Raw genomic sequence first — 25523 nt, 5'->3', positions numbered from 1 at the left:
AAGATAAAAAAAAAAAAAAAAAAAATCGAGATTTTTTTCTCAGTAAAATAGTTTGCAGCAAAAAAAAACTATTGACGAGATTTTTTCTAGGTAAAATAAAATGCAGCAAATTTTCTCAATTATAATATAAAACTTACTGAATAGCGTAAATATGTGTTTACAAAAAAAAATCGATATTTTCTTTTGTTCTTGAAGAACAAGACTATGTAGGATAAAAAAATCTTTACGTTTTAGAAATCAGTCACAAACAGTAGAGGGTCACTACTTGATAAGGCAATGGGTATAATTAGTAAAACTCTTTGAAGCCCCCCTTTGAGTGTACAACAAATTAAAGATATCTTTTTGAATGATTTGTGTAGCCTTGAAAAAGACTGTTATGAAAAAGTTTCTTCTGCATCTCTCGTAGTTCTTGACTTGGTTTTCTTAGTGTGGTAGGAGGTGTTCGATCTTCTTGGTGAAACTGGGGTCATCTAACTTGGTTTTGAAGTAACTTATCGATTTACCATAAGACCTTTCAGGAAATATTTTGCGAGGTACATCGGCTGTTGCACGTCCTTCTAATGCTATTACTACTGGGACAACTTTATATAAATGGTCAATAAAGCGGTTGCAGTACTCAATAGTAAGATCTCTGGTCCAAAACTCTTGTAGAGCTGTCTGAAGGTCATCTTTAGTTTTAAGGTTTTTTTTAGCAAGTCTGCGTTTCAGCATATTCCATACCATTTCAATGGGGTTGATATCGGGAGATTCGGAGGGCCAGCAGTCCCACCACTGAATGCCATTGTCGATCTTGAAACTTTTTGCAAGCTTGGAGCGATGTTTTGGGTCGTTGTCTTGTTGAAAACGGTGACCATCTGGATAAACAGATTTGATAAAAGGCAGAAGAGTCTTTTCTAAAATGTTTTCAACGAAAAAATCGGACTTAAGAATCCCGTCGAAAATCAGAAGACGTGTGGTTCCCCTACGACTAATACCTCCCCATACATGCACTTTTAATGGATGCTTCGGTTGTGGAATTGGTGTAGCAGATTCATTTCTTAAACGATAAACAACAACTTTGTTATCATGAAGTTGCACTGTGCATTCGTCGGTGAATACAATGTCATTAAAATTGTCATTATCTAACACAAGCTGTTTACAGAAATCTACGCGTTTGACTTTGTTGACTTCGCGGATCATTTGACAATAACGAGGTGCACTTGCAGTGTAGCCAGCTTCCTTGATTACTCTATGTACTGTGGTACTGAAACAAATGCAGCGTTTGTACTAACAAACGACAAACTGTAGACGTATTTTTAGCGTTTGCATAGTTTGTCAAAGTTTCTGTAAAATTTACAAACGTATGTTTAAAAGAAATGATCAAAACATGTGCGAGCTTAGCCGTTTGCATCGTTTGTGTTAGAAAGAAATGCATCCTTAATGAGTCTGAATCCGTAACCGTCAAAATAGCATGCTTTACAAAAAGATCAGCCAATTCAAACGTTTTTTTACACAAAGATGCATTACATGTAAATTAAAAATTTATTTAAGCATTTTTTTTTTCATATCTATCTTTTTCGTATCTATCAATTTGGTTACAGAGTTTATGCAAGTAAGTTGTACCGTGTGGTGCGTTTTCAGATTCATTTCTCAACAACTTCCTGTGAACCGAAATATTTCGGCGGGGGTATCAACGGCGGCAAGCTTACAGTTTAACTTGCTTGAATTTTATTTAAGTCAGTTTATTGAAATAAAATTGAAAATGGAAATGGGGAATGTGTCAAAGAGATAGCAACCCGACCATAGAAAAATTGCAGCAGAAGGTCACCAACAGGTCTTCAATGTAGCGAGAAACTCCCGCACCCGAAGGCGTCCTTCAGCTGGCCCCTAAACAAATATATACTAGTTCAGTGATAATGAACGCCATACTAATTTCCAAATTGTACACAAGAGACTAAAATTAAAATAATACAAGACTAACAAAGACCAGAGGCTCCTGACTTGGGACAGGTGCAAAAATGCGGCGGGGTTAAACATGTTTATGAGATCTCAACCCTCCCCCTATACCTCTAGCCAATGTAGAAAAGTAAACGCACAACAATACGCACATTTAAAATTCAGTTCTAAAGAAGTCCGAGTCTGATGTCAGAAGATTTAACCAGATAAAATAAACAAAATGACATTGTTTTTGCAGAAGATTAATTCAGACATTAACGTACTTTGGCTTCCCATTTGTTCCACTGTGTAGGATAACTTATTTACGCATTACATCATTAATAATTACCAATATTAAAATGCTGAAATGCAAGTTGTATACTTACTATTTTACTAATTTTCGTTTTGGTTCCGTTCAAATTTGCTGTTATAGCATGTATAGATTCCTTGAATTTCATAACTTAGACTTTAACTTATCTAGTTTCAGTTGTTAAATACTAGTCAGTAAAGAGCTAAATATTTTGCCTTCCAGCAGAGCCCCAACAATTAAGCATCAGACGTATACGTGATACATTAATCTTATATATATGTAATATCAGCAATGGACTCCTAGACTTTTTCTCTTTTTATAGCCGACTATGCAGTATGGGCTGTGCTCATTGTTGAAGGCCGTACGGTGACCTACATGTATAGTTGTTAATTTCTGTGGCATATGGTCTCTTATCGAGAGTTTTCTCATTGGCAATCACACCACATCTTTTTTTTAAACGGACTCATTTAGCATTTGTTATATTCTCAACGGTTGAGAAAAACTCCATGGATGACAAGTCAACTGGGGTTTTGAGTTGAACATTTTGATTGTGTATGTTTATTTGGGTTTGAATAGGATTTATATAGAAGAAGAGAAAATATATGGACAAAAAGTGCACAACAAAGGGCCAAAAAAGTAAATAAAATAGACACCAAGAAAACAAAGAATATAGAATAATGGGGAAAAATATGAAGACTACAGAAAAATTACTTACAACTATAAGACAATATTCAAGACCCTCGTATGTGTTCAAATACAATCTGTATACACTATAGTATATATCTTGCTATAAAGTTCCGTTCTCAATGTTATTTGCTCGAGCATGACTGTCTGATTCTATTTAATTTTTAAATTGATGTCCAGTGGCAAACATTTCTAGAGTCGTGTCATTCAGGAAGTAAATATAAGAAAAAATGAATCTGTTCATGAGCGGGTTGGTAAAAATAGAGCTCCCTACATGTATATATCTTGTTTAAAAAAATATTTATTTTACTCAGCTATCTTCAAGGCACTATCAAAATAATAAATTGAACACGGGTTTGACAGTCAGTAAACTGTCACACAAGAAATAGATTGAATGTTGCATGTACAATAGTCCAATTTGTAATGTTGTCTTTACGTCCTTCCACATTCTTTTTTTTCAAAATCCGGGATCCGCTTTCGAATATATTATGGTAGTCTGTCAATGGAGCCAGAGATACATTTAACGACCTTGACTGGCTACACAACCCTTTCACGGTAGATAAATACATCATACACAGATACACTGGCTGGTTAAAGGGACAATAAACCAGAAGTGTAAATTGCCCCAGGTATTTTAAGTATATTGTGTGTAATGTGTCAACAGCCACGTGTTAGTGAATTCAAAGATACTCAAAATGATCTAATTCACGTAGTAATCTACCATGCAGCTACGCATCATCGCAAACAACTAGCTTTGCATTGTAAGATATTTAATTATACCCCCGCTTTGAAAAAAGGGGGGTATACTGTTTAACCTCTGTCTGTCCTTCCGTCAGTCCATCAGTCCGTCAGTCTGTCAGTCAGTCAGTCAGTCCGTCCGTCCCATGAATATTTTTCGTCACATTTTTGTCAGAAACTACACTACCAGGATTTCTGAAATTTGGTTTCAGGCTTGATATAAGTCAGCTATACCGTGTGACGCGTTTTCAGATTCATCACTCAACAACTTCCTGTTTACCGAACACTTGTTTGATTTTACACATGATAGCCAAGTGGAAAATTTTTCGTCACATTTTTTTCAGGAACTACAATACAAGGATTTCTGAAATTTGGTTTAAGGGTTAATATAAGTCAGCTATACCGTGTGATGCGTTTTCAGATTTATCACTCGAAAACTTCCTGTTTACCGAACACGTGCATATTTTTACACATATAATATTATCCACTTGCGGCGGGGGTATCATCAGTGAGCAGTAGCTCGCAGTTTCACTTGTTTTATATAAACCAACATCAAATGCAAAAGAAATATTAGAGATGGACATTTCTGATTAACTGGTGAATTAAAAATTCCATAGAAATCTCATTTATCTGGGTTTATTTTTCCAAGTTAGTCAGTATAATAGCTTAGTCGAAGTGTTTGGTCCGAGGTTTTGTCTTAAAATGATTAGCCGTGTAATTTTTTTCTCAAAAAACGAACGGCAAATTGTAATTGAAACAAAAAGAAAATAAAAAAAATAAAAGTTATTACCGGACCATAGGTGATCATAGGTTGATGAATAATCATTTAATTTGTAAAATGAAATATATTTATGACCATTTAGGCACACATGAATATTCAATGTATTAAACGATCGAGGGATACCAGCTATTTCTCCGCGCGTGGCCCTGATGAAGCTCAGAGCATTTCACACAGACGGGCTAAGAATGTAAAGTAGTGAAAATATATAAGTTATTAGCTAGCACACCAGTGGCGGATCCAGAAAATTTCATATGCACTAAATGCATAAGAGGGGGCGGGGCGGCCGCTTCAGTTATTCCCTCTATAATCAACAAATTTTCTTTTCCAGCAAAGGAGGATCTGTGTCCTGCATTCTGTATAAAAATGCTAAAAATTAAAGGTATTAAAGTTTTATTCTGCTGGACAAGAGATCACCATCGATTTTAAATTTAGAGTATCAATTCTCTGCGTGTCGCCATGTCTATGAACCACAAAGGACCAAAACCATAGTAGCCTTATGTAGTCGTAATCGCGTGTCGATATCGTGTCAATCGTACGGTTGTTTTGTCCGACTAACTAACTTGAAACGGAAAATGGTGGTTTTTTTTTAAAAGTAACCAAGGTCTGTCGTTTTTAACTGTTTATATGGGAATTGGTAAAAAAGTCATAGTTCAAAGTCATAAATGAGCGTAAATAAGTGTTCCGTGAAAATTGTTTTCGAAAATCTAATTTGTTCATAATTCTTTTATGTAATAAACTTATTTAAATAAATTCGTACCTTCCCTTGTCTGATCACCAGCATGGCTAAAGGTATTACTCCCAAATGTATTGTGAGGTGACACGTTCAGGTATTCAAGCGATTTCCTGTCGGACTTTCAAGTTCATGCATCGCTTCACTTCTAAGGGTATTGATCAGTGTATACGACCGATAACTTGAAACTTTCCATTTTGAACTATCAGGTGTATAGTACATGTAGTATAAATCTATGTCTTGCGTGTCTGGTATACTAGTCATTACTAAACGCATAAGCTTGTTTATAAATTACATTTCTGGTGTAAAGAATATTGTTTATAAAAATCTAAATAATTCCCCCCAAAAAAAAGATTTGATAAAATAAAAATCTGTTTTCACATTTTTTAGGGTAAATTTGGGGAAATGAAAGTACTCGTTCTCAAAAGTGAAGGACAGTTTGAAACATACAAGAAATGTTGATTTAACAAAAATATACGCACTAATCGACCATTCTTTTATACGCCTTGATAGAAAGTTAAGGAACTATAGATAGTTGCAATTCAAAATAATTATACATTTTTACATTGAACATAAGAAAGAAACATACATTTTGTTTATTTGGGTTAAAAGTTTTGTAAATAAACTAGTCCTCGTATGACAACAGTATGTTATCATGGGATGTCGATGGACGAAGAAGAAGAAGAGAACTTATTTGAATTAAATACAGGTCGATATTTAACTTGCCTTGGGTTCATCGAAGTTATGGACATAGTAAAATCACAGATTTCTATTTCAACAAGATTGTTCTCGAACAAAGGAAGGAGTTCGTCATCACAATTGTTGGCTATAATGTATAATGATGTGAACATGGTTATGAAAGTACATTATGCCAAATTTCCTGTTCCGACATGCATGTTATATATGCCACTGGACAAACACTAATTATCCCCAAGGGATGTGAATATTTTGCTGGAAAACTATTGAGTATCAAAGTTTCAAATTAATTTCGGGATTTATTTTCCTTCTTGGTATTCAATATTCAATAACAGAAGAAAGAATAAACAGTTTGTTCGCTAAATAGGGGTATTCTTGTTATAGTTATATTAAAAATAGGGATATATGACATTAAATTGGTTCTGTCTTTTTTTTATACATCGTTAAAAAGATGTGTGTTTAAGGTGAACGACACAAGAACCCTGTAATATTAGTACGAGAGTATAGCATGTAAACATTCCTTCTCAATAATATGGTTGTATTGGAAATATTTTCATACAGATTGACAACTCATGGTCCGATATGCATGTAATATTTGCCACATGACGCCCATAGTTCTTTCTACCATCATCATCTTATTCTTTGATATTGCTGTAAACATCGATGGTTCACACCAAAACAAAATGGGAGTAATGTACCTTCTGATAGCTTGTCCGTGTTATACACTTGTGAAACTTAATATATAGACGAAATTTCGGTATTGAAATGAATCTACATCTCACAAACAGGATTTTCAAATAACGATTTTGAGCAATCGTTGTAAAAAAATCCCGAAAATTAAACTTAAGAACAGTAATTGAAACCCCCTCCTCAAACAAATGTACCTCATGACCTGTATTATGCTGAGGTACAATTTTTTTGGTGAAAAAAATATAGAATGCTGGAAGTGTTTCGATGTGCTATTGGAAAATCCTTTGAAAAAAATGGGTAGGGTTCACCTGGCCACGGCTTAGGTAGCACTTCACAGAAAATATAGTTGCAATTGAGCCACAGAATGTTGAATGACCTTCCAACCCTGGCCTTCTAATACGTTAGGCCAACTGTTAGTGTCATACATGCAAAACTACAGACCTATCTACGGAGTGCTACCATACTCACATGCTACCGATACTAGTATGCTGAAGAAGTAATGAAATTAATAGAACCAGAGCCGGATTTAGTGGGGAATGGCGTTGATAGGAGTTTTTAATAGTCTTGATTTGATTGATTGATATACATGGAAGTTTTACACTGACACAATGACTGGCTATACAACACATAGAAGTTTTTGACGACATTGACTGCCTAAACAGCCCTTTGAGTTTCTCAGTCGGCTATAAAGGGGGAATGACACGGTGTCCGCCCCTTTTGTTGAAAAATAAATATGGATTATGTAGGGAATCACTTGAGAATGATTGGAGCTGGTCCTCTCATGACATTATCAGTTAGTCTCCCCTCTCCTTATATATAAAAAAAATCTGGATCTGCCACTGAGAACAAGTTTAATAAATTAAAAAAAAAGAATGTGTCACTAGTATACACGGATGCCCAATCCGCACTATCATTTTCTATGTTTAACAGACCAGGGACTAGAAAGTCCCTGAGTGGACTGACGGAATGAGGTAATTCTAATTTGGCATTAAATTTAGAAAGATCATATCATTGTGAACATGTGTACTAAGTTTAAAATTGATTGAATATCAACTTCATCAAACACTACCTCGACCAAAAACTTCAACCTGACGCGGGACAGACGGACGAACGAACAAACGAACAGACAGACAAGAAACAATGCTGAGAATGGAACATCCTAAGTATATATTTTTAATCTTTATTTCAAAATTACACCCATAAGAGTCAAGCAATATAAACAAACATTTGTAAATACAATGTAATATAAGGTAATCTTATACACTCCCAGTCCTGAAACACAAACAAAATTAAAAGTCATCTGATTGCAATCTTATAACTGTTAATACTGATGAAGTCGCTTTATCATTGATTTATAAGATACAAGTTGTGACCTTCGAAATTGTTTTATATTATTTTATTTGTATATTTTCCTATAGACTTTTAAGGTACCTCCGTTGTCTTTAAAAAAATCCCTTCCATAATATCCAAAACTTCATCGTTGATTTGAAAAAAAAAATGATTTTAGATTTTCGATTATCAATTGAAATGAACCTACTAGAGCCTCAACTTCCAAGCGCACGATAATGTCAATCATTACACATCACTTTAACCCTGAATTGACATTCCACAATCGGTCAGTATATAACATCACCTGTGTTTATAGTTACAGGGTATTTCCCGCCGTTGGAAAATCCCGTGCAGTCGACACAATTGATTTTTAACATTCTCTATCATGAGCGAGGTCAAGTTTTAGATCAAGTTAATTACATATATTTTTAACGTTAATTATTTAATTATTAAAAAAAAACGTAACATCATTTCTTTTCTTTTCTTTTTTTTTGCTAGTATAGTAAATAAATCTCAGTCCCGGAATGTAGATACACTTAAAATTAGACCTGGAAGTGTCTTCTTATAAAAGGAGAAACTGTCTTTCACATTACAATTTAAAAGAATATTATCGCTCAGGCATATTTTAAATTTTGTAATAAGATGATTGATTGTTGGTTGTTTAACTTCCAGTGGCAAATATTCCATAAATGTCAGGACGAACTTAGTTTTAAGATCGAACTCTCAAAAAATAATTGAAAAACAGTAATGATGACAGAAGAACTTTAATACGTGTGAAATAACCATCCAATCTTTTAAATATAACTTATTTATATTTCAAAAAGTAACAGATTAGTTTACAAGACTTGCATTGACGTACTTTCATATCTTTAAAATGGAACTTCTTTGTCTAAAAGACAACCCACGAGTTGTCGAAATCCAGTTGCATGCATACTATATACTTACATATGCACATTATGCATCGACGATCGTTGTATTACGTTACATACTGCTATACCAATTGACCCCTGATATCAACTAAGGTTAGAACTTCCTATAGGCCGTTCATTTTATTTTTGTTCCAATAAACGGTTCTTGAATCAATTATAATTTCTGAAGTATTTACGATGAAAGCATTATTCTCAAATCGTCTTACACAATGATAAAATTGTATTTATACCACAATTGAAAAGTAATTTAATAAAACAAATGACAGATGAACTGATTAATTATAAAGATGAATGTATGTCCATATGCTCATATATATACACATTCGGACTAAAATTCGCAACTTGTCATTATCTCATCGTAGCATATTGTTAATGTTGCTAATATATGCCTTCAACCCCAAAAGGTATAAATGTGCATTTCATTCTGAAAGATTAATGGATCAGCAGGTGATCAAGATCGTTTTAAAAATTCCTATTTGCCAATGAAGTTTAAATGATCTTCTGCCTCAGACATACACATGTATTTTTCAATCATAAAAGTAAACCTTTAACCCCGAGAAATATATAATCTGTTTCTCTCTAAATTTACAGAAACATTATGTGATAAATTTTTGAAAATTCCGTATATCTTAATCGATTAATGATAGTTCTGTAAACTTCTACATATATTACAATCTGTACCTCAATACAACCGTCCCTCACACTTAACGGATAATACAACGATCAATTAATGATTGAACGTCGCTCACGCATAACGGATTATACAACCGACCTTTTAATAACCGTCGCTCACGCATCACTGGTTCTATCAATGACTCAATACACACCCGTTTTATCGGACAAACGGATAATTCCCTGAGACACGGAAAATCTCCGGAGAACCGCAAAATATTCTGTAAAACGGAAAATCTACGATGAACCTCTATTTATTATCCGTTCCGCGGAGATTGGCCAAAAAACACCGAATATTTTACAAAAATCGCGGTGATTTTCCAAATAGGTCTGCCAGTGAATGTGGCCAAAAAGGGGTTTGAGTTCTTTCTTGGTAAATACTTTAATACTATCATCAGATATAAAGGATTAGATAAGCTAACTGAATTAGGCATGCTCTTTTATCCAGCACAATGTTTTGTACTATTAAGGGTGTTGGTAATATTTAGTATTATTCCTAATTATTTTTGAATAAAGTCAATGAACATTGAAACATCCTAAGAAAAGGCAAAAATTCAACTGAAAATGTGGAAAAATTCTTGTCATTTATTTTAATGTGTAATATTGTTGTAGAGGTTTGGAGTTGTTGCCAAAAATCATGTCCTCCATTGCTGCAGAAGAGACTGTTGTTTATGGTGATGGGAGTATGAAGGGAACAGAATATAAAAGTCATATACAGAACAGTCTTTGTGCATGCAAGTATGTATAAGATCAATAGGTTGTGTAACACATACAAATATTTAAAGATTATCTCAACCTAAAGAACAAATTTGGGGAAAAGTCTCATTGATGTAAACAGGAACATACATATCCATCGTCAGCTGTTAAACGATATTCCAACTTTTGTCTTTAAATTTTAAAACTTTATTTAAACAAGGTTGGCAAAAAAGCGGTCAATACTAGTATTGACCATGCCAGTGGTAAATACCGGTATTTACCGGGAAATACTGGGAAATACCGGCAAATACTGGTCGATTGAAATTTTGAGTGGTCAATACTATAAAAACCTCTATCTACTTGGTCAATTATAATTACAATTAATAATTAATTTATATAGAAGGTGTTCAAATCATTTTTAATGCTTTAATTTTGAATTCTATTGTTAATTCAAACAGGAATTTATATTGATTAATGTGAACATAATATTATAGTTAAAGGATAAAAACTGTTTGTCCCTTAACTTCAAATTTTCATTTCCAGCATGAAGAAGGTTTTTATCTCACAGTTAAATAGCTATGGACAGGAAATAATTTATTGTTTAGGGGAGTCTTCAAATATCAATTTTATTACTTTCAACCCATGTACTGTCAACTTTTATTGGAGGCTGTTGTTTTAGTAATTAAATTTTCACACCTACAAATGTAGCAATGCCAGGTGATAGGTAAAAAGACCCATGTAACTTCATTTACCTGTAGTTTTATTTACCTTTAGTTTTAATTACCTGTAAAATCATACATTTTGAATAAAAAATCATTTATTTAAACATGTTTAAATAAAATATAAATTTGTATATATATATATATATATCTTAAGTATGTTATATTATAATTCATAAAAACTAAATTTTAAATCAGTGACAGCTGAGACTACTATAACAGTATAGTAGTCTCAGGTGACAGTAAGAAAAAGTGTTATAGATGTATAAAACATATCAAATTCATTAATTTTATAAGCTGACACATTATATTTGACTTTTTATCAAGATTTTACTTCAATTATTAGTAGAAACAACCATGAAAATTTCAATTGACCAGTATTTGCCAGTATTGACCACTTGGGTAGTATTGTCCGGGGCGGTAAATACCGGTAAATACCACTGGTAAATACCGGGGGTGGTATTTACCGCCCAACCTTGCTTTATTAACATCATTTTCATTTTTCAGATGGAGTTCAAAGAGTGTATTACATCTAGCAGCCATGTTCAAAGATGTGCAGATGTCTTTAGATGAACTAAAATTTGTCATTGACAAAATTATACGTCTTTTCAAAGACACTGACTTACAAGATTTACCTGCCCTTATTTACCAGCTGCTTTTATTATCCACAAAGGTATTACATCAAAATTACAAAGAGATAAACGTTAAACCTGAAGTGCTTTTCCATTCCATATAAATAAGATACATCATATATGTATTTGTAAAATTTAAGGTGTCTATTTCCAGCAAGGATCACCTCTGTATGAAGTTCATTTCACTTTTTAGTTAGATCCTGGTTTATTCATCTGAAATTTGTAAATTTTATTTGAGAATGGTTTTTGTTTTCTTGCATAATCACTTTGTTTCATATAATAATAAGATGAATGTGTACGAGCAAAAGGAATAGCTTTTTTACTGTGGTGCAGCTTTATTCTAATGTTCCTAAACATTTCTAGTGTTAATTTTGTTATTTATTGTGAAGATGATGATTCTTTATATTGTCCAAAATTATAACATGTTTCTAGGAATTATAGAAATGACATTTTTATCAAGTGATTAAAATATACCTTGTAGAAGTAATTCCTCTGACTCAGATATGACAAGAGCATGAAACATTTTCATTGTTATATTTCCTGTTTATTTTAGGGACATAAACGACTTGTCATTGAAGGTATCATTAATTTCTATGTAGACCAAGATAAACAGAATCATGGTAGAACTGAAAATGAATTGAGGTTTGTTCTCATTTTTTATTGATTAATTAAATTAGCAATTGGGAAAAGAAAGAAAATAAAATCAAGATTAAATACTCCAAAATGAGACAATTAATGACAAAAAAAATAAGACTTGAAAGAAATCTGTACAAGATCTACAACAAACCAAAATAGATTGGCAAACCACAATAAATTGAACTTTAGCATGGTTTATAACACATACATACAACTCTAATGGGCACATAAAGCATTATGTTTTAAATGTTAATGTCTAAGAGCTTCTTTATCATTAATTTGAATTTATTCGTTTATAAAACAGGGATGTTCGGATGTCAAGTGTCAGGAAAAATAACTGTACCTAACTAGTTATGGGGGATTTTGAGTTATAATCAGAATAAGCCACTGGATTAAAATTAAAACCATAACAAATGACAAAAAGATTTTACAAAATAATTTTAAAACTTTTACAGTGAAGATTTGATGAGTGATGCAACTGATATAGAAGTATTGAGGCACACAGAAGGGACTGTTATTTTACATATAAGTTTTGCTGTTAAACAAGATCAAGAACTAGGAAGAGAATTTATAAAGTTGTTGAAGGTATCTTTTTTCCTGATTTGATATAGAGATGTCGATTAGATAGATACTTAGCAAAAGAACAAAATTGTTTTCATGAATATCAAAGAGTGCTGTTAAAGTCAAAATTAGGAACAGTCTTTTTGCTCAAATTCATTAATTTCTATACAATTCAGTGAACATGTAGAGATCATGCTACATTTTCCAAAAACATAATTACATACCCTAATCTTTATTATTAAAAAATCTTTATTAAAGAAACAGAATAGTTTAAGCTTACTTTCACATTAATTTCTGAGGTTTCATATTAACCAACAGCTGAAATTCTAGGTTATTTTAAAGGATTCAAATAAATTGAGTTTGTTATGTTTTACATAAAAACCAAACACTATGTAATCCATATTATATGTGATATTCATTGAGTTTTTACCTTCCAGAGCAATGACTAATGAGATTTTCAAATTTCATACTTTTATTTCAGAGCAATCAGATGAGATCAGCGGCTCAAGTTTTATCTCCATTTAATTTTGCATTGGCTTTGTGTCTAGCCCGTATTCATAGGTTTGAGGACCAAGTAAGATATAATATTTAAAATGTCTAATGATTGTTATGTTCTTCTAATCACTCGCACTACACAAGCCATTAGATTTAATGCCTCCATTTAGACTGGATGGCACCCAAAAACTGATGTCACAGGAGAAGTCTGACAATATATACCATATTTCTATACCCTAGTTAATCCATGGGGTGAATGTTTACAGGAAATATGAATAACCTTAATTTATCTGAAAAAAACAACAAATTTCCCAGTCCAATTTTACACAAAATTCAAATATTTTTATCATAAATCAACTGATTTATAAGTGAATTGACTTATTCACAACAAAAATATAAGATACATTTGAAAAACAAAGAATGGTAGAACTTTACTTCAGTATTAAGACAACAGTTGATCCTTGTTATGTCGAAGTCGAAGAGACAGCACCAAATTATTTGAATAATCTGAGGTGGAGTGTGTTGTCATAAATTTGGAATGCTAAATCAGGTATGAGATTTGTGTTAACTAGATACTTTGATCAGTGTAACATTTTTTTAGTTAAATTAAATGTATATTTTCTCTCCTGGCAGATTTATGACCTGATAAAGACTATGATATTAAAGAGTTTTAAAGATGGAGAGAAACAATCGTCATCTCAGTGGGTCAGAGAAATAGTACAGGACACTTGCCATGTGGAAGAATTTGCTTTGGAAACAATTAAAAATAGGTAATTATTGTCTTTTTAATATTTATGTGACTCAATATAGGTATTGCATTTTGATTTACATTTGAAAAGTATATGGGCATGTTCTTTAATTCAATTGAATATATCCATCAGGTTATTAATTACAATGTTGTTCATTTACTGTTTAGATCGTGATTGCAATATTGCCATGTGTCAAGAAAAGATGCTATCCCACAATAAACAAATGCATTTCATTGTATATGGCCTGGATCTACTGTCTAGGATTTTTTATGGCTCGTATTCCTTTATTGTAGTAAATATGGATGGGACCATGTGATACAAGGTTTGGTACATCTAGGCTTTCTACTGATGGATTCCTTTGGTCCTAAGGCAATATTTGGTAGGATAGAGACATCAGCAGTACCACAAACAGGACCAACTCACTTAGCTTGTCAGCTTGGCAGTCAAATACTTCTTAATACTTTCAAGGTACAGTAAGACAATTTTTAATAATGACAGTTTGCAATTTATTTTCACATTTGTCCATTTGGCATGTAAGTGATGAACTGATTAAACCAACCAAATTCCCAGTAAGGCAGTATATTTTGTGTTAATTTGAAAACAAGTTAGCCTTATGTTGTTTTTCCATATGTGTAACTATCAGGCAAAAACATACCCTTTTCCATATGGTAAATTATGTTGACACTTTAAACAATAGACTTGTTTTGAGTTTGATGCATTTCCGTCAAAAACTTTGGTTTTAGTGAACATCATTTGTGCATTTAGGATTGTTGTCACTTCCATTCCAACGTTGAGCGAGTCTTTTAAAAACTAGGATGCTATAAATGAATAATTTGGCAAATTAAATTCTTATAATTGACAATCAGCACTGCTGTCATTAGGGAATTGTGATTAAGTACCTACAGACCAAACATTATTTCCAGTTTTACCTGCACAATTATGATCTCTAAGATGCTTGATGAATGTTTATAGTGCAGGGTTACAGACGATCCCCTCTATCTGGTACTGTGGATTCAGTAATATTCGTTGGATACCAATTTTCGTGGAATTCGTGGGTACAGGAGAACCACGAATTCAAATGTTCAACGAATAACAAATTTTCTAAAGGAATTAGTGTAGACTGTTCCAAAACCACGAAATTAAATATGCACGAACATGTAAATTTTCCTCAAACCACGAAAATTGGTACCCATGAAAATAAATAAATCCACAGTAAATGAAGTCATAAAGGCACGCATAATTGACAAGTTTTTTCAGTGAGGAACAAACTGGAAAAAGGTCTATTGTCTCAGACACATTATAAGAAAAACACATGTTTTCTTCTGAACTCTCAACATTAGTGCAATAACTCAAAGAGAATAAAATAGCTTATATTAATATAATTTCAATATTTGACTTTTCTGATTTTTAGCAACATGAAATGGTGAGAGCTGAGATATTAGATCAGATTTTCAACAGAGTTGTAACTAAGGCAACAACACCTGTCGGTCACTACATGGGTAAGATGAAAGAAAAGTTTGCATATAAAGTGAAATAAGATAAATATAAATTTGATAAGTTTTAAGAAAATAGATATATTCTTTCATAAGATATATAAAAAGAAGATATGGTATGATTGCCAATGAGACAACTGCCCACAAGAGACCAAAATAACACAGACATTAACAACTTTAGGTCACAGTACGGCCTTCAATAATAGTTTTTCCTAGGGCCTTATAAAAGCAAGTGACCCTGTTGCTATCTGAATTGATTTTCTATTATGTATTGTAAATGTGGAACTATAACTTGAGGAAACCACATCTCTATCAAATTCAGTTATACTATAAGAAAATACCAGTAGAAACAGCCTTACATCTCAATTTTCTCTGACTGTTTTGTATTAGTCTCTGTGTTATATAATTTTCACTTTTATTATTTTGCTGATAGAAATGTAGCAAATAAATAAACTAGTTTTAAATTTGGTCTGATACAGTTCAGTTCACAGTTTCTTTATAATGTGAACTTTTTATGGCCCACCTACGAAAGTAGAGGGGCATTATGTTTTCTGGTCGGTGCATCTGTCTGTTTCGCTTCAGTTTTTGGTCAAGGTAGTTTTTGATGAAGTTGAAGTCCAATCAACTTGAAACTTAGTACACATGTTCCCTATGATATGATCTTTCTAATTTTAATGCCAAATTAGAGTTTTGACCCTAATTTCATGGTCCACTGAACATAGAAAATAATAGTGTGATTGGCACATTCATGTACTCTGGACACATTCTTGATTTTTTTTCTTTTAGAACTATTATCCAGTGCAGTCTTGTCAGCACCACAGATTCTCTTGGAATCAACACCTAAAGTACGGGAGATGTTGGACTATCTGTCATTCTTGTCTCCAGTGTCTGCTGAAGCACTTCTGATGGCAATTCATCCTCTTCTAAAACTCAGTTTAACCCTCAAAGACTCACTCATACTCATACTCAGAAAAGCTATGTTTTCAAGGTTTGTGAGTTAGAGTTGAGAATAGTTAAAAGTAACATTTTTTATTGCTTGATTGTTAGTAAATACCTTGAAATAATACTTTATCAGAGCTCCAGATAAGAATTCACAAATTGGGGTTTTTACCCACCATTTTCTTATATAATTGGGTGATAAAGTTTTTTAATTGCATTATCAATTCCAATTCACCCCTCAGGTTAATATCAAATTGGGTTTTTCACCACCAAGCTCCTTAATGTATTGTTTTTTTTCATCGACACAATATTGAATATTTAGGCAATATCAAAACCATTTTTTTTTTCCATCTTAAATTAATATGTTTCTGTCTTTGTTTAGCTCTTTTATTTGGTTTAGGGTTATGGTTAGGGTTATTTGCTAGCTGTTTTATCTGTTTATTCAATGAGGAGCAATTGTAGGTTTAATTTGTGTCCCATTTCAAACCGTTTGCCAGTTTTGTATTTTCTCACAAAAAAGGATATGTGTATTCACAGGCACTCGTCTTATACCTTTATATAATAAATTCTGAGACCAGTGCCTGATCAGTGGCTGTGTGCATGGTGTGTGTATTCATTAATTAACCGTAAAATGAATAAAAGATAGTATGTAAACTCTAATTATACTTGAATGATTTTTTTTTATTCAATTTACCTAAATCTGGGTTTAGTTGTCTTTTATTAGAACTTTTGGTTTCATATGCTTTATCATTTCATAAATGATTTGGCCTTTCACTTTTTCCAACTGAATTCGCAATGTTCTCGTTATGGTACGCACACACGCCTGTGCATTCGATGGACGCTTCCTCAAAACACTGGCTGAGTCTTGTTATCATTATAACTTTCCCTCAGTTTTCCAAAAGAAGCCGAAAACATGCTTCTATTCAATATTTTAACCAGACATTCACTTTCGTTTTAATTCAATGTATGTTATGAAAAATCCCGAGCAATGCGAAAAAAATATGACTACATGACACACGCTAATTGGATAAACACCGAGAAGATCGAAATGTTTACAAAAACATGTGTACCTATTGAGCAACGGAGAACTCAAACAGGGACCCATTTCAGCTACTTGATGCAGGGATCTATTTTTAGAACGACAGGAAATTTCCAATTATAAATATTATAAAAATAGTCTACGCGACGACTGTAAACAGATAAGGGTCAATAACACAAACGGTAGCCAATAAAAGGGTTGAGAACTCATGGTTTTGGCATATAAATGGGTTTTCTGTTGAATTAATTGGGTTGTTGAACCCGTCAATGGACAATTGCATTGGGTTTTCTATTATTTGTATTGCGTGATCACGCAAATACGCAGCTTATCTGGAGCTCTGCTTTATACATATGTCTGTAAACAATATATCAAGACATAAAAAAAACGATTAGATTTTTTAGACAGATATTATGCACAATATGCAGGTTGATAAATGTATCTAACAACAGATTGCCTGTGAAACCTGCTGAGGAGATGTTACACAGGGTTTTAACATCAGAAAAGCAAGAGATCTGCCAAATAAAACATTTTAGACGGTCAGTTTCAAGAATTGCTGGATGAATTATATTTGTGAAGTCATTATGTGACAAATAAGACCTACCAGTAGCCTATAACAGAACAATTGCATTTATACCTTACATACCTGCCAAATTTTGGAAATGCCCATGGGGGTTTTAGCGCTCGACAACAATTTCAAAGGTTACAATTCTTTGCGATGACTTTTTTGCGCGTGCTGTTTTGTAGTCTAGAAAAAGTGTCATATTTGTAAGATGAGCTTACATGCCTTTTTCTTAAGTTTATTTGCATGATTCTAGTAATTATATCAGCAGAAAATGTGAACATGTAGCTGTAAGACAAGGAATTATTTTCATGTTTAATGATACTAAATAGTTGTTGACTTTTCCAATTTAAAATTATACACAAAGAAGGACCTTTATCAGATTAGGAACAACACCTAGGGATCCCCCCTCAATGTTAGGACATTAAAAACCACCTTTTAAGTACAAATGAGCACACATTCATATTATTTGAAGAAACTTTTCCCAAAGAACTATACATCTTATGATCTATCTGGTATTATATGGTCAACACATGTCCAAGAATTTTGATATGTTCTTGGCCTTATATCTTCTTCATTATTCAAAATAATAGGACTCTTCATTTAGAAAAGCTGTTCCAAATATAATGTCAGAATTTCCCATTTTTAAGTTAATAAATCTACATTTTTCTATTTTATTTTTTACAAGAGTGACCCCTTGACTTAGGGTAGTCCCTCATTTAAGGGATTCCTCATGTTGATTTGGGGGGGGGGGGGGGGGGGTGTCCATGTGAAAAATAATGAATAGTACATTATACTTTAAATGATTGAATACATAAATAAAATTATGTTACAGCAAGTGTACATGTAATGTCAATAAATTAGTGAATAAACTACTATTTATTATCTTCATGGTAGAACTGCATCATTGAAGTTTGTCAATCAGCCATGCTTTTATTCTTATTCTGTGTAAGAACCTCCTTGCAGTTGAAAAATCATTTGCCATGTTCACGTTTTTACAATTCTGACCAACAAACAGAGGTATACAACACAAGTTCAATATCTAGCATGTTAAAATAATCTTGAGAGAAAACGTTTTTGATTGGCTGATTAATTTGATCATGAGAAACACACAGTTTGATTGGCTGAACACGATTTTCCTCCATTGGACACAGTTCAAAATCGGGAACAACAATATTTTTCGTGTAGATTTTCACCAAATCGTGTTTTAGAAGGTTTTTCTGGAACACGATCGTGCAATCGTGACAAAGGGTCAAAATCATGTAGTACACGCCTAAATCGTGAAAGTTGGCAGGTATGACCTTAATGAAAGTTTATAGAAGTCTTAGACTGCTTAGGGGTTGAATTATTATACCCCACACAACGAGTTGCGGAGGGTATAATGTTTTTGACCCGTCCGTCTGTCTGTCCGTTTGTCAGTCCTGTTTCTTCTCATCGCAACTCCTCTCAAACCACACAACAGAATTACACAAAAGCTTTTCAGATAATAAGGACATACTATGTAGTTGTGCATATCGACGGGAAATTGCGATTCAATTTTTTTTCTAGGAGTTATGCCCCTTTGAACTTATCTGCTTCAATGTACTACTGCAACTGTTTGTCATCGCAACTCCTCTCAAACCACACAACAGAATTTCACGAAACCTTTTCAGATAATAAGGACATACTATGTAGTTGTGCATATAGACGGGAGATTGCGATTCAATTTTTTTTCTAGGAGTTACGCCCCTTTGAACTTATTTACTTTAATGTACTACTTCAACAGTTTGTCATCGCAACTCCTCTCAAACCACACAACAGAATTTCACGAAACCTTTTCAGATGATAAGGACATACTATGTAGTTGTGCATATCGACGGGAAATTGCGATTCAATTTTTTTTCTAGGAGTTAGGCCTCTTTGAACTTATTTGCTTTAATGTACTACTGCAACAGTTTGTCATCGCAACTCCTCTGAAACCACACAACATAATTTTACGAAACCTTTGCAGATAATAAGGACATACTATGTAGTTGTGCATATCGACGGGAAATTGCGATTCAATTTTTTTTCTAGGAGTTACGCCCCTTTGAACTTATTTGCTTCAATGTACTTCTGCAACAGTTTGTCATCTCAACTCCTCTGAAACCACACAACAGAATTTCATGAAATTTTGTAGATAATAAGTACATACTATTTAGATGTGCATAATGGCAGGAAATTAATTTCTCTGATACAATTTTTTTTTCTTACACTTATTTAATTTCTCCAATGACAATGTGGGAACGTGGGGTATGTGAGCGTGCTCACTAAGGTTCTTTGTTCTTAAGGTACTAATTTAAAATAGCCACCTGTTTCGCACACGATACATATTATGTAAATGATACAAATTATCTTGCAGTGAAATTATAAGAAAAAATATTCATAAACACTTGATTAGAGATTCATTCTTAAAGATTGTTAAAAAAATTGAAGCATCCTGAATTTGTCTGAATGATTTCATTTCAGACAGTTAGATGCCAGAAAAATAGGCTTACAAGGCTTTCTATTGATACTAAAACATTTTAAAGTGCTAGGAGGTCTTCCATCAAGTCAATCTAGTCAACAGTTCTCAAGTAGTCAGGTAATTAATATGTCTGTGTATACTGTCCAATAAGTTTGAGTTTTAAGTTTTATGAGTTATTCCAACCTAAAAGCAAAAGAAAATCATTAACACTTATATATGGGACATTTAAACTGAAAACACAATGAATTCAGAAATGTTTGCATGCATTTACTAGTATAATTGTTGAATACAGGACATTTAAACTTTTATGATTTAAGGGAATGTGGAATATAAGGAATTCAATCAAAATTTAAAATGTGATTTGATTTGATAACCACACTGAAGGCAAGCATCCTAAAATGATACCAGGAGGTGTTCTTATGTCAGGCATGATTGATATTGTGTATTTGATTCGTATGCAGTGACATGTGAACCCACCTATTTAAAAACACTTTTCAAATGCATATAAGATAGGTATGTGATGCAGATAATATGTACAACAAATGTCAAACAAAAAAAACAACTAAAAAAAAACATTAAGTAGATTCTTTTTTTTTATTAAAAAATACATTACGAACATATAGGGCTCAATTTCCACTATGATAGGCTGTTCTAAAATCAATCACAGAATAAGAAGAAGATAATGTGTATTACTGATTTGTTTTTAGGTCCAAGTAGATATACATGCTAGATATAATCCAGCCAGTAATGAAGCTCTGTGTTTAGAGATCATGGGTAACTTGAGAAGAGTTCTATCACAACAAGTGGATGTCAGGCTTATATTATATCAGGTTTGACTTCAATATAGTTTGATTTAATTTATAAATGTTGGGGTTTGAGTATTCTAAATGAAGTTAAATTCATAAAAGTGCTTCAAGTGCACAAAATTAATTGTGCTATTTTCATTTTATAACTGACCATAATCAGGCTGGGGCATAAAGATTAATACAGCTAGTCTGGAAAACACAAATAATTCATGTTTTTTTTTAAATGAAACCTTGAGGACCATTTTGATGAAAATGATGACCAGAAAAAAATATTACAATTTAAATAATGTTTGCAATGCCAACTGATATAAATAATTAATTTGATAGCTAGAGTTCTATATTTTGCTCTGATTATCGTATATGCTGATTTTTACAGGGACTATATGATGCTCTTTGCCGAAATACACAGCTTCAGGGACCAGTTTTAGATTTACTGAAAACTCAGGTAAAATATGTTTATAAGAACAAAGTAAATAGTCTTTAAAATCTTCATTTACTGGAACACAGTTTTATGAATAAAAGGATATGTAGGTTTATGTCAAATGAAGATGTATCAATTTTTATAGAAAGAGAAAATAAAATTTATAAAAAATGTATATCCAGTTAAAATCTTTAGGGGCGTTACAGTTTCAAATGGAAAATATTTAATATGTTGGCTGTGAAAATTGGATTTACTTAGTTCATGACTGAGACCAGAAGTTACTTTAAGGTATTCATTAGTATAAAAATAAGGAGATAGGTATAATTGCCAATGAGACAACATACCACCAGAGTTCAAATTTAGTGGGATTTGAGTAATTATTGGTCACTGTTCAGCCTTCAATAATGAGGAAAACATTTTATGCACCGATTTTTCTCTTTCAGATAGTTGACAAATTTGATTCATGTGAAAGTAAGATGTGGTATGATTGTCAATGAGATAACTTTCAACCAGAGACCAAATGACAAAGATGTAATACATATTTTAAGTCCCAAGTCAGGAGCCTCTGGCCTTTGTTAGTCTTGTATTATTTTAATTTTAGTTTCTTGTGTACTATTTGGAAATTAGTATGGCGTTCATTATCACTGAAATAGTATATATTTGTTTAGGGGCCAGCTGAAGGACGCCTCCGGGTGCGGGAATTTCTCGCTACATTGAAGACCTGTTGGTGACCTTCTGCTGGTTTTTTAAAGGCAGTGCTTTAAGGCCTGACTTTTAAGTCATGAGGTTCATCTTTTCATACGCAATCTTTACAGGGGGTCTTTTGGCCAGAAATAGATCCGGAAATGTTTGAATTTCTCCTCTTCTTTTTATGGTATGATATGGTTTTTATTTCTTTCATTTACATTGGGGACTAAAGAAACGATCAGTGTGTTTTGTTTGTTTTATAGAACTTGTTATGAGTGTGTATTTTGCATTATAAGCAGTCAACCTGACTACAAACTATCATTATGTGTATTCCGTGCGGAAAGAGGTCGGGTCAATTTCGAGTGTTATCTGACATCTAAAGATTCTTTAATTAGTTCAGATGTTGATATAACAATGAAAAGTCGACTGAACATGATTAATATTGCATCTTCTATAATTCAAAGCGGAATTCGGTTTATGAACGAGAAACTGTAAAGCGTTTTCAATTTCGTTAATTAGTTATGTATGTTGTCTACGTATTATCCTGGTTCCCGGTACTACGTTCCGGTTATTAGCTTTTTGTGTATGTGATGTGTAACATTACGATCGGGTACCAGCCAATCTACGTGTGTATGTGTACATGATTTCCCGCCAAAATGACCGTTTTACAGCTATGGAAAAAATAGTCCATAAACGTTCCGTATAATGATATGCAAATTCATAATTAATTGTAACTTTTTTTATCTTTGTATAATAAATATAACAAAATGGATTCCACAAAATTGAAAATAGCATTATTTTACGAGGATTTCTCATATTTTCTTCGGGCGCAGTAATACGTATGTTTTGAAGAAGCTCGAAGAATTTGACAAAGTGAATTGAGAAGGAAACGGATAGATATACGTCCTTGCTATCAGGTAAAACAATTGAAATGTACAGAACAAACACATTTACTTCACACAAATAGTACAGGCTTAAGCTTTTTATTGTCTTATACACGACTGTAGTCTAGTCGACGGCGGTGACCTACAAGGTACGGGTCATACTGGGTCAAGTCTAAATATGTAAACATATCCACGTGCTATTAGGTAGAAAGCATCGTAATGCAATATCTACAATTTTTCCTCCTTTATACATCGTTTAAACAGATATATTTCTCCTTTATAAATCGTTTAACCCGATATATTTCTCTCAAATACACTTATTAAAACACGGGTTGTATGTACGTATCTTTTCTATATTTTTTATAGTGTTTTCTTGTCCTTATTAAAGTTCATTTGTTGATGTTTAAATATTTTTGAACGACTGAACACAGGAGTGAATGAATGCAACAATTATATATACTGAAGACTTGGGCTGTACAATGATAGTGTACATATATCATACTGATAATTATTCTAGCAGTAATTATGTTAATTTAGGATGTAATGACAGGAATTCATGAGCTATGCCTCAGGCTTTCTGAAAAAAATATCAATGACAATGTAAACAGGAACAAAACATTGACACGAATGCTGCTCTCTTCTATGTTATAGTTATTTAGGTATGTGTGTTGCACAAGTTTCAAAAAAATTAAGTTATAAAACTTTTTTTCAGGGCACAAACCCACTTTAAAGAGACTTGTCTACTGCCATACCCATCCTAATTTCATGCACCATTTGCAAGCAAGAGACTGAATGGTTTGCAAAATTAAAAATCAGGACGGTGTCCAATTAAAACAAAAGAACTAAACTGGATGAATATTGTAGGAGAAATCTAGAGGAAAGTTTTGATTTGTGAAATTGGTTTTCCTGAAAAGTCATTCATCCTAGCCTGCAGAAAGGAACTATAACTGCCCACCACCAACTGACGAGCTAATGTTGAGCTTCACATATGGAATTACTCAAATACCATCAATGTCTGTGTTTTCAGCACAGATTTCACAAGTTATGACACAGCTGTGTTTTTTTATACCTGTTTATAGAGTTGTATACTAAATTTTTTTTTTTTATCAATAAATATATATTGTGTCATTTAAGAACTTGTATTTTGCCAAAAGATGCATACTAGTGAATGAAAGTGGTGCAGTTCATTTTGCTTTGGTATATAGAATTGAATTACAATTGTTCATGTTATTGGAATGCTTTTAAAAATAAGGAGATGTGGTACAATGTATATGATATTTAGTGAGTTAATCGAGCAAAAGTGAATAAGAAATTGGTATAAGCAGTTACAGGTACATGTACTACTGTACAATCTCAAACAATGAGAAAAACTCATACCGTAAAGAGAATTTCATATTTACAAGTAAGTTTTGTTTTTGCGTTGAATAATTCTCTTCTATTGTTTTAATTGCAAATATTGGAAGTGGTTAAAATGCTAATGAGACAGCTGTTATGGCCACAGAGCCTTAATTGAAAACTTCTTTTTCATTCATACCAGTAGATTTTGCCTGGAGTTAGAAACATATCTGCCAACTTTTCAAAATGCACATGGGGGTTTTACATGAAAGATGGTTCATATAGTCATACAAAACCTTCAAGGGGGCCTTCAAATGGAAGCAGGACAAGTCGCCCCACTGGCTAATCGCCCCACTTTTTAAAAAACCGCCACAAACTGATTTATCAAATCGCCCCACATGTGAAATTGGTTAAATCATGTTTAATATTACTCCTGCCAACTCGCCCTACTTATAAAAAAACGGTAATATTTAGATTAATAATATATATATAATTAAAAATAAAAACTCTCACCACTTTAATGAAAACTAATGTACACAGAATACAAACAAACCGAAAATTAATTTACTTACTATTATTGATATATACTGAAATTATAATTCTAAAAAAACCCTGATTGTTGAAGAATAACTAAGTTTTGAAGCTTAGTTATTTGCATAACAATTGAAAAGAAACCTGTTAAATGTATCATAATGCAATATATGGAATTGAACTTATATTCGATGGGATAACATCTTTTTCCATAAGTGGGGTGAGTTGGCATTACTAAATTCATCCTGGTTAATAGTATATTTATCTAGATTTCACCGATTTCCATTAGGTGGGACCAGTTGGCAGGAGTAATATTAATGGGATTTAACACGGTTCACAAGTGGGGGCGATTTGGTAATCCAGGTTGGGGCAGTTTTTTTGTC

General features: G+C 32.9%; 1 protein-coding gene across 1 annotated transcript in view; it reads left to right on the top strand.

The window, feature by feature from the left end:
* LOC134716014 (Fanconi anemia group I protein-like) overlaps positions 1–25523 on the top strand; it is a 52860-nt gene that overhangs the window by 8009 nt on the left and 19328 nt on the right. Inside the window, exons 6-17 of the mRNA XM_063578674.1 lie at positions 10086–10211; positions 11396–11561; positions 12074–12162; positions 12612–12741; positions 13199–13291; positions 13846–13982; positions 14255–14429; positions 15373–15460; positions 16241–16442; positions 20479–20593; positions 21184–21306; positions 21659–21727. Coding sequence (XP_063434744.1) covers positions 10086–10211; positions 11396–11561; positions 12074–12162; positions 12612–12741; positions 13199–13291; positions 13846–13982; positions 14255–14429; positions 15373–15460; positions 16241–16442; positions 20479–20593; positions 21184–21306; positions 21659–21727 — 1513 coding nt within the window. The remainder of the gene's footprint in view (positions 1–10085; positions 10212–11395; positions 11562–12073; positions 12163–12611; positions 12742–13198; positions 13292–13845; positions 13983–14254; positions 14430–15372; positions 15461–16240; positions 16443–20478; positions 20594–21183; positions 21307–21658; positions 21728–25523) is intronic.

Source organism: Mytilus trossulus, chromosome 4, assembly GCF_036588685.1.
Source record: "Mytilus trossulus isolate FHL-02 chromosome 4, PNRI_Mtr1.1.1.hap1, whole genome shotgun sequence".
NCBI classification, from domain to species: domain Eukaryota; kingdom Metazoa; phylum Mollusca; class Bivalvia; order Mytilida; family Mytilidae; genus Mytilus; species Mytilus trossulus.
Note: the sequence above shows the minus strand (reverse complement) of the source record. Positions and strands in the feature narration are given on the sequence as shown.